The 13,732-nt window shown below is 45.7% G+C and overlaps 2 protein-coding genes and 1 long non-coding RNA gene across 3 annotated transcripts; 2 read left to right on the top strand and 1 right to left on the bottom strand.

Annotated features, from left to right (window-relative positions):
• Window positions 1–4,531: 4,531 nt before the first annotated feature.
• On the top strand, window positions 4,532–5,227 carry LOC125521903 (uncharacterized). The gene has a single exon (XM_048686965.2). It carries the CDS (start codon window positions 4,609–4,611, stop codon window positions 5,011–5,013), a length of 405 nt encoding a protein of 134 aa, XP_048542922.1. The 5' UTR covers window positions 4,532–4,608; the 3' UTR covers window positions 5,014–5,227.
• A 298-nt stretch (window positions 5,228–5,525) lies between these two features.
• Window positions 5,526–6,114, bottom strand: LOC125521904 (uncharacterized). Its single transcript, XR_007289484.2, has 2 exons — window positions 5,977–6,114; window positions 5,526–5,824 (listed from the first exon to the last, which is right to left on the bottom strand). It is a non-coding gene; the product is annotated as an uncharacterized LOC125521904 (long non-coding RNA).
• LOC125521902 (S-adenosyl-methionine 4-1-methyl-2-pyrrolidinyl-3-oxobutanic acid methyltransferase) lies at window positions 6,003–7,582 on the top strand. Its single transcript, XM_048686962.2, has 4 exons — window positions 6,003–6,115; window positions 6,217–6,603; window positions 6,672–6,938; window positions 7,042–7,582. Exons 1-4 carry the CDS (start codon window positions 6,041–6,043, stop codon window positions 7,393–7,395), a joined length of 1,083 nt encoding a protein of 360 aa, XP_048542919.1. The 5' UTR covers window positions 6,003–6,040; the 3' UTR covers window positions 7,396–7,582.
• Window positions 7,583–13,732: the final 6,150 nt, after the last annotated feature.

The following is a 13,732-nucleotide window of genomic DNA, read 5'->3' as shown; positions in this document are numbered from 1 at the left end:
AGCAACAAACTAAACGATCAAGTGCTAAGCTAATGGAATGGGTCAAGTCAATCACATCATTCTCCTAATGATGTGATCCCGTTAATCAAATGACAACTCATGTCTATGGCTAGAAAACATAACCATCTTCGATTAACGAGCTAGTCAAGTAGAGGCATACTAGTGACACTCTGTTTGTCTATGTATTCACACATGTATTATGTTTCCAGTTAATACAATTCTAGCATGAATAATAAACATTTATCATGATATAAGGAAATAAATAATAACTTTATTATTGCCTCTAGGGCATATTTCCTTCAACGTCGAGTTAGTAGATGAGTTTCTTTAGCACAACGGCGTGGTGACGGTGATGGTGAAGTGATCCTCGCAGGGCTTCGCCTAAGCACTACGAAAATATGATCTGGGGTGTAAACGGTGGAGGGGGCGCCGCACACAGCTAAACAATTGTCTGGGGTGTGCTAGGCGCCCCCCCACATATATATAGGTGGGAGGGGGAGGGGAGAGGCCAGGAGGCACCCCAAGTAGGACCGGATCCTACTTGGGCTCCTCTCTAGTCGCGCGCCCCTGCCATATATGTCGGAGGGGGAAGGAAAGAGAGGGGGAGAGGGAAGGAATAGGGAATCCTATTCCTCCTATTCCTCTCTTTCCTTTCCCTTCTCCTCCTTGGCCGGCCCATATGGGGGGCACACCAGCCCCTTGTGGCTGGTGCGTTTCCCCTATTGGCCCATAAGGCACATATCTTTTGACAGGGGTGCCCGAAACCCCTTCCGGTGACCCGATAAGTACCTGGTACCCCCCAAAACACTTCCAGTGTCCGAATACTATCGTCCTATATATCAATCTTCACCTCTCGACCATTTTGAGACTCCTCGTCATGTTCGTGTTTTTATCCGGGACTCCAAACAACATTCGGTCACCAAATCACATAACTCATATAATACTATATCGTCATCGAATGTTATGCGTGCGGACCCTACGGGTTCGAGAACTATGTAGACATGACCGAGACACCTCTCCAGTAAATAACCAATAGTGGAACCTGGATGCCCATATTGGCTCCTACATATTCTCGTCATGTTCGTGTTTTTATCCGGGACTCCAAACAACATTCGGTCACCAAATCACATAACTCATATAATACTATATCGTCATCGAATGTTATGCGTGCGGACCCTACGGGTTAGAGAACTATGTAGACATGACCGAGACACCTCTCCAGTCAATAACCAATAGTGGAACCTGGATGCCCATATTGGCTCCTACATATTCTACAAAGATCTTTATCGGTCGAACCGTTATGACAACATACGTAATTCCCTTTGTCCATCGGTATGTTACTTGCTCGAGATTCGATCGTTGGTATCTTCATATAGTTCAATCTCGTTACCGGCAAGTCTCTTTACTCATTCCGTCATACATCACCTTGTGACTAACTCCTTAGTAATTTGCTGGCAAGCTTATGATGTGTATTACCGAGAGGGCCCAGAGATACCTCTCCGATACTCGGAGTGACAAATCCTAATCTCGACCTATGCCAACTCAACAAATACCTTCAGAGATACCTGCAGAGCATCTTTATGATCACCCAGTTACGTTGTGACGTTTGATAGCACACAAGGTATTCCTCCGGTATCCGGGAGTTGCATAATCTCATAGTCGAAGGAATATGTATTTGACATGAAGAAAACAATAGCAATAAACTGAACGATCATTATGCTAAGCTAACGGATGGGTCTTGTCCATCACATCATTCTCCTAATGATGTGATCCCGTTATCAAATGACAACACACGTCTATGGTTAGGAAACCTTAACCATCTTTGATCAACGAGCTAGTCTAGTAGAGGCTTACTAGGGACATGGTATTTGTTTATGTATACACATATGTTTTAAGTTTCCAATCAATACAATTCTATCATGAATAATAAATCTTCATCATGAATAAGGAAATATAATACTATAAAATAACAACTTTATTATTGCCTCTAGGTCATATTTCCTTCATCACCTGGGTTTGGCCAGACGATGATGGATCTCGTTACACCGAGAGGGTCCTAAGAATATCTCTCCATCGTCGAAAGAGCAAATCCCACTCTTGAGCTACCTAGCCCCTTGTCACACCTTCTGATGAACCTGTAAGTTGTCGTTATGATCACCCTCTTGCAAATGACTTTGAGGAACCACAAAGATTACTGTCTAGTATGAAGTGACTACAACACTCTCACGTTCTAAGGAACTAAAACATACATTAACTCTCTGTGTTATATTTATAGACTTTTGATGATAACATCTCAAAGTATAACAAACAGTTGGGTTAATTCAATATGATGGTTCTACTAAGATCATACTCTAAATGTTGTTTAGCATCCTCATTACACAACACTTGAGCTAGTTGATGGTTCTACTCTAAATGGGATTACATACACCTGCTCATGATTAGGAAAACATAATCATCACACAACACTTGAGCTAGTCCTAGATGCAAAACTAGTATTATACACATGGAAATAAATAATACAAAATATTAATCCTTCTAGGGCATATTTACAACACAAATCTCTTAGCATTATAATGGTAATTGAGCATGGATTCTGTCCTGGGGTCGCGGGCTTGAGCCCTGTTTAACTCAGACTCGTGTGACCTTCTAATTATTTTTAGTTTATCTAAAGCAATCAAACAAGGAGGACGACCGGATTCCACGAGATTTACTGCGGAGACACATATCCACACGTCCTTCGACGACGCTAGAAGCACCATCGGGACGAGGATAGGCGGGGAGAATCTTATTCGATCTTTAGGAAGCCGCCACCGACTCATCTTCCTGAATATGGCACAAATCCTATCCAGATTGAAAAAAACACCTAACAAGGAAGCCGTCTCGCTGACAAGGACCGGGATCCATCATGTCTTCCATGGTCGTAGGACCATAGGAAACGAGGCGGACCAGCGGCGGCCGGCGAAAGACTGAGGAAACCTAGTGGCGAGCCCCCTGAGTCTTCGCCTCGCAGAAAACGATTCCCAACTTGAAGCTAGTTGGATCGGTTTTGAGTTTATGGCCTAAACCGATCAATTTCCAAATTATTGGCCTAAATCATGTAATCAGTTCGAGTTAATGGACTAATGACGTATTCGACTCCTCTTCATATACAGCTTTCGGGACGGAGGCTTGTTACCACATGTGCGTATTGAGCTAAGGAACTTTAATTAATCATGTTTGTTCGTCGCAAAGACAGGTGTAATCCTATTTCTCTTTCCAAAAGGCAAATTCAATCCGGTTAGGATCAGACGAGCCTACCTCTCTCGCTCTCTCCAGCCACATTTCGTTCTCTAATCTGACGAACAACTTAGCGTGGAGACCCAAGAGGCGTACCCGACATCGACATCTCCACATGCCAACGCAGAAACCAAACAAAACATCGACGGACGCACCGTGCGCCAACAGCCAAGCGCACACGCAGCTCCCACCGTCCAGTACGCCCACGCCGGCCCCCAACACTCCAGGGAACCCCGTTGCAGTCGAGGTCATACCACATCGACACGGCGCGGCGGATCAGATCATCAGCTCAGCAGGGAAAAAGCCAGCCCGAAGAGTCCTGATTAAAATTTCTCTCGCGGGCGCGAGGAAAAAGGCATGGGTTTGACGTGAAATCCCTTCGCATATCGCGAGGATTGGCCAAAAGCGGCGAAAGCTCTGGCCGGCCGTGTCACCGCCGGCGGGCTGGCTTTGTGCGGCGGCGCCGCGCGTCATGTGCGTTATCCGGTGAAAAGCCCCGGCGCTGCAGAGCCACTCCATCCTGGCTTTGGGAAACTTTTGCTTGGCCCGCCTTGCCAAAGTGAAAGCAGAAAAAGGGCGAATGTGGATCAAATGGCCTAACACTCCGTATTACTTTCTCGTTAAGCTGGCCAAAAGTAATTTGGGAAAGAGATGCCGGTGAATGAGCCCATTTCACCCTGCTCGGAAAGCCGGAATCTCGCTCGTAGATGCGGATATTGTTATGTGTGGCTGACAAGGGGGACCGGTTCGTCCTTGGGGTCATTGCGCCCACTTATTTCGTTATGAGACATCACGCTGGGGCTATGCATTGACCATGCTCTGAAGAGATTAGTGATGTGTAAAATCTTTAAAATGTGTTTGTGCTTCAGCATAGCCTTTGGCGGTAAGAAAGAGCTTCTATTCCATTTTACTAGTAAGTACCCCGTAGTTGAGAAAAGGCAGCCCGATCTATTGCAAGAATCTCAACTTAGCACAAAACTGAATAGCATTTGTTTAGGAGCAGAAAATGGTCAAGTAAAGTCGCCCGTCCGAGTGGTTGCCATCAGATTACCGGCAAAGGAAATCCTTGGCCCGGAAAGCATTGAAAAACACCTCCGTGCCAGGCACATCAAACCGCGCGAATTATTATTAATTAATTAAACCATCTCGCCCACACGGCCCACGCACGACAAAAGAGAAAGGGGGTAAAAAAATGAAGGAAAGCCGACGTGGCCGCCCGCCGCTTAACCGCCCATATAAGCGCAGCATCGGCCGCATTGTGGGCTCAGCCAGCGAGCGGCGCAGCAAGCCAAGCAGCCAAAGCCAACGATCATCGCCTCGTCGTCGTCGGCAATGGAGGATCACTTCGGCCGGAGGATATCCAGGGAGGAGGAGGAGGCGGTGGTGAAGCCGACGAGGAGCTTCCGGTACGAGGACTACAGCACCAGGCGGGTGTTCCTGCGCAGCTACCCTCTACAGTGGGACTCGCCGGCGCCCGGCGGCGGCGTCGACGAGAAGCAGGGCGGGGCGGAGGACGACGACGAGGACCGGTACGGCGACGGCGGCGGCCGCGACAGGCGGTGGAAGCGGCAGGTGGTGGCGGCGGTGGTGGAGTGGGGCGAGGACAAGCTGCTGCTGCTCCGGCGGGTCAAGAAGCGGCTGGCGCTCTACCTCATCGGCTGCCACTACAGCCGCCCCGCGCTGCCGTACAAGTACGGCGGCGGCTCATGCACCACCGCCATGCTCAAGTCCATGTGATCGCCCGCCGCCATGGCGAGCTGGCTCAGCTGCTCGTGTTTGTCCATGATACGCGGCAGACAGTTGTTAGTCTGCTCGTGCCATTAGCCTTTCCCTGCTGCTCTGTTTTGTGCGCCTGAAATACTCTGTATCTATGTGTGTCCCTACGTAGAGGTAATAATAAGAGTTTGTACGAGTGATGAAACGCTCATGTATATACGTATTTTCTTGTGAATTTTTTGTCATATGGTAGATGGACAGATCATACTGATTATTGTTCCAGGAATTTGTCAGAGAAAAGGAACCTCCAATACATACATAGCTTTTCATGCTTACAGGAACCGTCAATACATAGCTTTTTGAGTATGTTTATTACAGGAACCTTCAAAATACATAGCTTGCGAGATAGTATGTGTTTTTCTTGGGATAAGAAGATGATCCTGAGTAAATTGTGCCAAGCTGTTTCACAGGTTATTTTTTTATACGTAGAGCTGCTGTTGTGCATTCCAGATTAGCTCAACAGACAAGGAAAAGGATACAGAAAGACCTCATCATTGTATAACAACATAAACACTAAAGAAACACTCACATATACAGATATCATCGCTAAAATAGACTAGAGGAGAAGTCGGTATCTGTGCAGATTAAAATTTGGAAACGATTGCTTCTGGTACTGAACCAACGGTTGAACAAATTCACCAAACAGAAATCACTGTTTCGTCAACTGAAAACAATTATCGGCTCATGTGCTGACAACTTCATAGTGCTAGTATATCCTTATCTTGATTTGACTCGACCTTTATCGCCCTCGATTGGCTGGTCCTAATAGTGACTGAAAAGAAAGAACAGTATTCTCAAAAAAAGGGAAGAAAATAGATAGAACAGTGGCCTAATTATTGGTGCCAATAAGCCGCCAGAATAGCTATCTTCATGTGAGTGTCATAATAAAATAAAATCTAAGTTCTGAGCACCCAGAGACTTTACCAGTTTTCCTAATCTGGATCTTGCAGGCACGAGATCGGAAGCTCAGCCGGCTTGAGCAAGATCCATGGCTTCCGAGCAGACGGTGCACATGAACGGAGGACAAGGGGACACAAGCTATGCCCGCAACTCCAGCCTGCAGGCATCTTCTCCTCTCTTGCTTGCTTCACAGCCGTCGAGTTTCTCATGTCTTGTTCCGCCAGAACTGATTCACCTAGCTGTCACCATGAAACTCGCTTGCAGAACGCTGAGCAGAACAGGATGAGGCCCCTCATAGAAGAGGCCATCGCCGATCTACTCAGCGCCAGCGCCTCCATGCCCAGAAGCATGGTGGTCGCGGACCTGGGATGCTCCTCCGGCCCAAACGCTCTCGCTCTGGTGTCGATCGCCGTTGACGCCATCCGCGGTCAGTGCTTTCGTTCCCGGCAGCCGCCGCTGGAAGTCTGCGTCTTCCTCAACGATCTTCCAGACAACGACTTCAACATGGTGATGAAGAGCTTGGTGGCGTTCCAGCAAGGCCACAGGTCGGTCGTCACCGGTGTTATACCAGGGTCGTTCTACGGGAGGCTCTTCACCACTGGCTCCTTGCATCTCGCCTGCTCGGCCAACAGCCTGCACTGGCTCTCCGAGGTATGAAATTTACACGGCTCGACTTGTTTCTTTTTGTGCAGTAAGTTTAACTTTGGAGGTGACTCCAGGCTCCTGAAGAACTGAGGAGGAACAAGATCCCGGCATACGACATCGATGAGCACGTGAGGCGAGGAAGACGGCGTGTGGTCATCGGAGCCTATGCGCGGCAGTTCAGGAAAGATTTCAAGCTTTTTCTTGAGCTGAGAGCCAAAGAATTGGTTGCAGGAGGGCGATTGGTTGTTTCCCTTGCCGGGAGGCGCTCTGAAGAACCTGCTGCCGAATTCACTCATGCCTGGGAATCAGTCGTCCTTATATTAAGTGAGATGGCCTCAAAGGTACATTGATTTAGTTAGTTTTGTTTCATTTCTGAACCATTCCTAAACGGAATAAGATCGTGTATGTGACTGTGACATCTTGATCTTCTGAAAAAATCAATAGGGTGTGATTAACAAAGCAAAGTTTGATACTTTCTACGTACCGATATACGGACCTTCTGATGAAGAGCTGAGGGAGATCATCCAAGCAGAGGGTTCTTTCTCAATAAGGGAGATGCAAGTGAATGAGCCTACAAGCAATGTGGAAAGCACGCTGATCTCCCCGAACAAGATGGCCAGTCTGCTGAGAGCTGGATTTGAGCCGATAATAGTCCAACATTTTGGGTCGTCTGCGGAGATCATGGATGAATTTGTGAGGACTGCGGAACGACGCTGGAGCCGGCAGGGCAGCTTGGAAGAGGAGCTGGCCGGAAACCCGAGGGTTATTTTAGTTGTGTCGCTAAAAAAGAAGATATAACGTGTCAGGGCATCTCGACCCGCAAATTTGCTCCGGCAGTAAAGGACAATTTGAAATTTAAATAAAAGTCCGATCCATAACGCGTGTTGGATCGCACGAGCGCCGGATCACATGTCCGATCACATCGAAAACAGACAAGTATGCTTAAGTTTTACATATCCGATGATAAAAGAATATTCGTCCGACAGTCCGTGCAAAATTTTGAGATTTTTTGCCCTGCCGGACCGGCAATCCAACCCTCATCCACGCTCGAAGTGTCGTTGCGCCGCGTGTCTAGCCTCCATTTCCGCCACCGCCTCCTCTTTGTCTGCTGCCTCCAACTTCTCATGTTGCCGCTGCAACATCTTATAGCAGACGGCTTGCACGATCATTCTTTCGTCGGCATCCAAAGACTCCACATTCAAGAACAACATCTTGACGGATAACCGAGGTCCGTCCCAGGTGTGACGGTTAGGTCTCGCTGAGGCGATTGTGAGGGTTCGCCGCCCCTGAGGTGCCTCGCGCTCTCCGGTCGCCGCCGCCCCCGCGGTGCCTCGCCCTCTCCGGCCGCCGCCCCCCTCGAGCGCTCGCTACCGCCCCGCGCCCCCTCACCCGCGTCCACCCCCTTCCAGTTTTCAGGTCTGCTGCTAGGTGCACCGTCGTGAGACATCGAGTTGTTGTTCCCCTCCCCCAATCAGGAGATTTGGTCTGGTTTTCTTCCCCGGTCGGTGCTGGTGAAGATGGATCGTGTGGAAGGTTTGATGAAGAGCCTCAAGTTGTCAGATCTGGAGAGCAAAGGTAGGAAAATCGCCTGGTCAGGAGGAGCAAAGAGTGGGGTCGTGGAACCACAAGCTCTAGCAAAACTTCTGTCCAACAAGCCAACTTATGCAGAAGGAATGGAGAACGTCCTAGGAAAATCTTGGTGCCCGCTGAGAGGGTTGGAGTGCAAGGATCTTGGGGATAACATCTACATGTTCACCTTCTGTCAGCACTCAGGAAAAAGAAAAGCCCTGGATGAGGGCCCTTGGATGTTTGAAAATTCATTGCTAGTGGTCGAGGATTATGACCCGAAGCTTGTAACACTTTGACGGTGTTTATGCCAATGATCGATGTATGCACCGCCTAGGGTTTTGTAGGATCTAGAATTAGATGTGTCTAGAGGGGGGTGATTAGACACTTAGTGCTAAAGTTGCAATTTTTAGGCCTTTTTGGTTTGAGTGGAGTTTTAGGCACAATTTCAACATACACAATACATATCAAGCAAGAATGCAAAGAGTATATGAGCAGCGGAATGTAAAGCATGCAACTTGCAAGAATGTAAGGGGAAGGGTTTGGAGAATTCAAACGCAATTGGAGACACGGATGTTTTTCCCGTGGTTCGGATAGGTGGTGCTATCCTACATCCACGTTGATGGAGACTTCAACCCACGAAGGGTAACGGTTGTGCGAGTCCACGGAGGGCTTCACCCACGAAGGGTAATGGTTGCGCGAGTCCACGGAGGGCTCCACCCACGAAGGGTCCACGAAGAAGCAACCACCCACGAAGGGTCCACGAAGAAGCAACCTTGTCTATCCCACCATGGCCATCGCCCACGAAGGACTTGCCTCACTAGCGGTAGATCTTCACGAAGTAGGCGATCTCCTTGCCCTTACAAACTCCTTGGTTCAACTCCACAATCTTGTCGGAGGCTCCCAAGTGACACCTAGCCAAACTAGGAGACACCACTCTCCAAGAAGTAACAAATGGTGTGTTGATGATGAACTCCTTGCTCTTGTGCTTCAAATGATAGTCTCCCCAACACTCAACTCTCTCTCATAGGATTTGGATTTTGTGGAAAGAATATTTGAGTGGAAAGCAACTTGGGGAAGGCTAGAGATCAAGATTCATATGGTAGGAATGGAATATCTTGGTCTCAACACATGAGTAGGTGGTTCTCTCTCAGAACATATGAGTTGGAATTGTGTATGTGTTCTAATGGCTCTCTCCATGAATGAAGAGGAGGTGGAGGGGTATATATAGCCTCCACACAAAATCCAACCGTTACACACAGTTTTCCAATCTCGGTGGGACCGAATCAACAAACTCGGTCGGACCGAAAAGGTAAACCTAGTGACCGATAGAGATTTTCGGTGGGACTGACATGCAACTCGGTAGGAACGATATGGTTAGGGTTTGGGCATAACGTAATCTCGGTGAGACCGATTACACAAACTCGGTGAGACCGACCGAGTTTGGTAATAAGCTAACTAGAGAGTTGGTCAGGCAAACTCGGTGGGACCGATTTGCTCTTTCGGTGAGACCGGAAAGTTACAAAAGGGAAACAAAGAGTTTACATTGCAATCTCGGTGGGACCGATTCGCCCTTTCGGTGAGACCGAAAAGTTACGAAAGGGAAACAGAGAGTTTGCAATCCCATCTCGGTGAGACCGAGATCCCTATCGCTAGAACCGAATTGCTAGGGTTTGGCAGTGGCTTATGACAAGTGAAACTCGGTGGCGCCGGATAGAAAGAATCGGTAGGACCGAGTTTGGCTTAGGGTTTAGGTCATATGTGGAAGTGGGAAAGTAGCTGAGGATTTTGGAGCATATCATTAAGCACATGAAGCAAGAGGCTCATTAAGCAACACCCCATCCCTCCTTGATAGTATTGGATTTTCCTATGGACTCAATGTGATCTTGGATCACTAAAATGTAAAATGAAGAGTCTTGAGCTTGAAGCTTTAGCCAATCCTTTGTCCTTAGCATCTTGAAGAAGTTCCCACAACCTTTAGTCCATGCCACTCCATTGTTGAACTTATCTGAAACATGCTAGATAGAAATGTTAGTCCAACAAGAGATATGTTGTCATCAATTATCAAAACCACCTAGGGAGCACTTGTGCTTTCAATCTCCCCCTTTTTGGTAATTGATGGCAACATACATCAAAGCTTTAGATAAAGATATAAAGAACAGCAAGTAAAGCTTTGGAAGGACATGTAACAAGCATAGGCTCCCCCTACATGTATGCACTCATGTAAATATGAAATATAGAGGCATGTGAGAGCATAACCATGACAGAGTAGGCAATGTGTTACATGTATCTTGGCCATATGCATCAGAGCAAAAGATTATCAAGGAAAATACCTTCATGCTCATGAGTCCTTCTTGCAAACAGTATGTACATAAGCAAGAACTCCTCATACTCATGATTTTGATGCATATACTTACCTTGTGGTCTTGAGTTGGCTTAGGATGGAATGAACCTGCACAAACAAAGTTAGATAACACAGGTACATCCACTAGCCAGAGCAAACAAAAGAAACTACAAGAATACCAAGACTGGGATGACATGTGGAGAGTGAGTACAAGGTACCACATTGGATTCAACGTGTCCCCAAGAATAAAGATATGCAATGAATTTGACTGATTTCTTTCCCTTAGGTGTCTTTCTCCCCCAGAATCTTACATGGGATATTGGGAGAAGATAAGGAACAGCAAATCAGAGCTGAAAGATACAAATGAACATGTCTTTCCCCCTAAAAAGACATGTGACATCTCTCCTCTTGAACATCAAGCATCAAGCATCTGGGACATCTGGGATCCTTGAGTATTCTCTCCCCCTGGAAGTCTCTCTCTCCCCCTTAATACTTTCTCTCTTGTAGGTTTGGTCCTTGAGACTTTTTCTCTCCCTTGATGTGATCTCTCTCTCCTACAAGCTTTGATGTGATCTCTCTCTCCCCCTTTGACATCAATTTCCAAGAAGGGCTTTCTGGAATCCGTCGTATAGGTTTGGTCCTTGAGACTCAGCACAAAGCAATGGATAAAACTGTGATGCTTGAAGAGGACAAGATTCATTGAGTAGAGCTGGATCAGAAGAAATATAGAACAAGTGGCAAACTGTTTTTCCTGTTGGGAAGTCGGTGGCACCGAGTGGTATGTTTCGGTGGCACCGAAAAGATTCGGTTGGACCGAAAATTACAAGTCGGTGAAACCGAGTTCACACAGAGAAAAACACTTGTCACCTCAGCTCACTAGACATGTAGGATCTCACAAAGATTTGCAATGAATTACCTGAAGGATTTTCAAGGAATTAAATGCAGAAAATGCAGAACATAAACAGAAAGAAAAGAGAAGAGACTAAAAAATCTAGATGGAGTTTTTTTTGTTTTTGAAAAAGAGAAAGAAACTAAACATGCATGAGATACACACAAAAAGAACACAAGAGAACTTCATCTAGAGTTGGGCGGTGACATAGTCACCTATGTTAGAGTATATTGACTTAGGAGTCAAGTGAGAACACTTGATCATAGGTCATACTCATCGTTTAAGCTCAAAATGGGGTTACCATTTTTCGTTTAAGCATCTTGATGTATTCACATCTTGTTGAGTTGCTTTGACTCATGTCTTGGAGTAAAGCTTCTCTAAGATGAAATAACATACCTTGGGTGGTGGTGTGGTTCTTGCTCATGTAGTTTAACTTGTGTGGGTGCTCAAGGTTGATGTAGCTCATCAAGAGTTGTGAGTACCACTTGGAGTTTGAGTTCATCTACCTACATGGGTTAGTTCTTGCAAGGAAGAGCACTTGTGTATCCAAAAATGACAATCATGAAGCTCAACATAGAATTTGTCAAAGGATATGTTTGAATGGTTTTGTGCTTCCTTGTCTTCAATCGCCATTGTGTAGAGACTTGGTGATGTAGAGATTGCTCAAGATGTGAGTGAGTCGCAATCTCATCGAATTAGATTCAACCAAGCACCTACATGGGTTAGACAACATGCAAGGTACAAATATATCCAAGACATAAGATAGTCATCATAAGAGATATATCATGGATTAGTCATAAGCTCATGTCTTGCATGTATCCAATGGAGTTTCTACTCCAAGTTCGAAGCATCAATGATGTTCAATTCACCTCTCAACCTGCAAAACACTTTATCATCAAGAGGTTTAGTAAATATATCCGCTAATTGCTTATCGGTGTGAACATGCTTAAGATCAATGTCACCCTTAGCAACATGATCTCGAATGAAATGATGACGAACTTCAATATGCTTAGTTCGAGAATGTTGTACAGGATTATGACCAATTTTGATAGCACTTTCATTGTCACAAAGCAGTGGAACATGTTTCACATAAATCCCATAATCTTTAAGAGTTTGGGTCATCCAAAGTAATTGAGCACAACATGAACCAGCGGCAATGTATTCCGCTTCGGCGGTGGATAAGGATACCGAGTTTTGTTTCTTGGAAGACCAAGACACAAGAGATCTACCAAGAAATTGACAAGTACCTGAAGTGGACTTTCTATCAACCTTGTCTCCGGCATAATCCGAGTCGGAATAGCCAACAAGATCAAAAGAAGACCTCTTAGGATACCAAATGTCAAAATTTGGTGTATGGATTAAATATCTCACTATCCTTTTCACAGCCTTAAGATGACATTCTTTAGGAGCAGCTTGATATCGTGCACACATGCACACACTTAGCATAATATCGGGACGTGAAGCACATAGGTATAACAATGAACCAATCATAGAGCGATAAACCTTTTGATCAACCGGTTCACCATCTTTGGTCAAATCATTATGTCCACTAGTAGGCATGGGTGTAGACATACCTTTGCATTCTTGCATATTGAACTTCTTGAATAAGTCCTTGGTGTACTTCGTTTGAGAGACAAATGTACCTTCCTTAGTTTGCTTGATTTGCAAACTGATAAAGAATTTGAGTTCACTCATCATAGACATCTCAAACTTCTCTGACATTAGCTTTCCAAACTTTTCACTAAAGAGAGGGTTAGTTGAACCAAATATGATATCATCGACATAAATTTGGCATACAAATAGTTCTCCATTAACCCTTTTAGTAAAAAGAGTAGAATCAATTTTACCAATTTCAAAACCACTTGTAATAAGGAACTTGGTCAAGCATTTATACCATGCTCTAGGAGCTTGTTTAAGACCATAAAGAGCTTTTTGAAGTTTGTAAACATGATTTGGTTTCTTAGGATTGATAAAGCCGGGAGGTTGTTTGACATAAACTTCCTCCTCTATTTCACCATTTAGAAAAGCACTTTTAATGTCCATTTGGTACAAGGTGATATTATGGTGATTAGCATAGGCAAGTAAGATGCGAATGGACTCAAGTCTAGCAACGGGAGCATATGTCTCACCATAGTCCATACCTTCAACTTGTGTGTACCCTTGGGCGACGAGACGTGCTTTGTTGCGAACCACTTGTCCATCTTCATCTTGCTTGTTGCGAAACACACATTTGGTACCAATGATGTTGTGGTTGTTGTCGGGCTTCTCAACCAATGTCCAAACTTGGTTTCTCTCAAAATTGTGTAGCTCTTCATGCATAGCGTTTATCCAATCCG

This window comes from Triticum urartu, chromosome 7A, assembly GCF_056163025.1.
Source record: "Triticum urartu cultivar PI428250 chromosome 7A, HENAU_Tu73, whole genome shotgun sequence".
Taxonomy (NCBI): Eukaryota; Viridiplantae; Streptophyta; class Magnoliopsida; order Poales; family Poaceae; genus Triticum; species Triticum urartu.
This window is presented reverse-complemented; position numbering and strand designations above follow the sequence as displayed.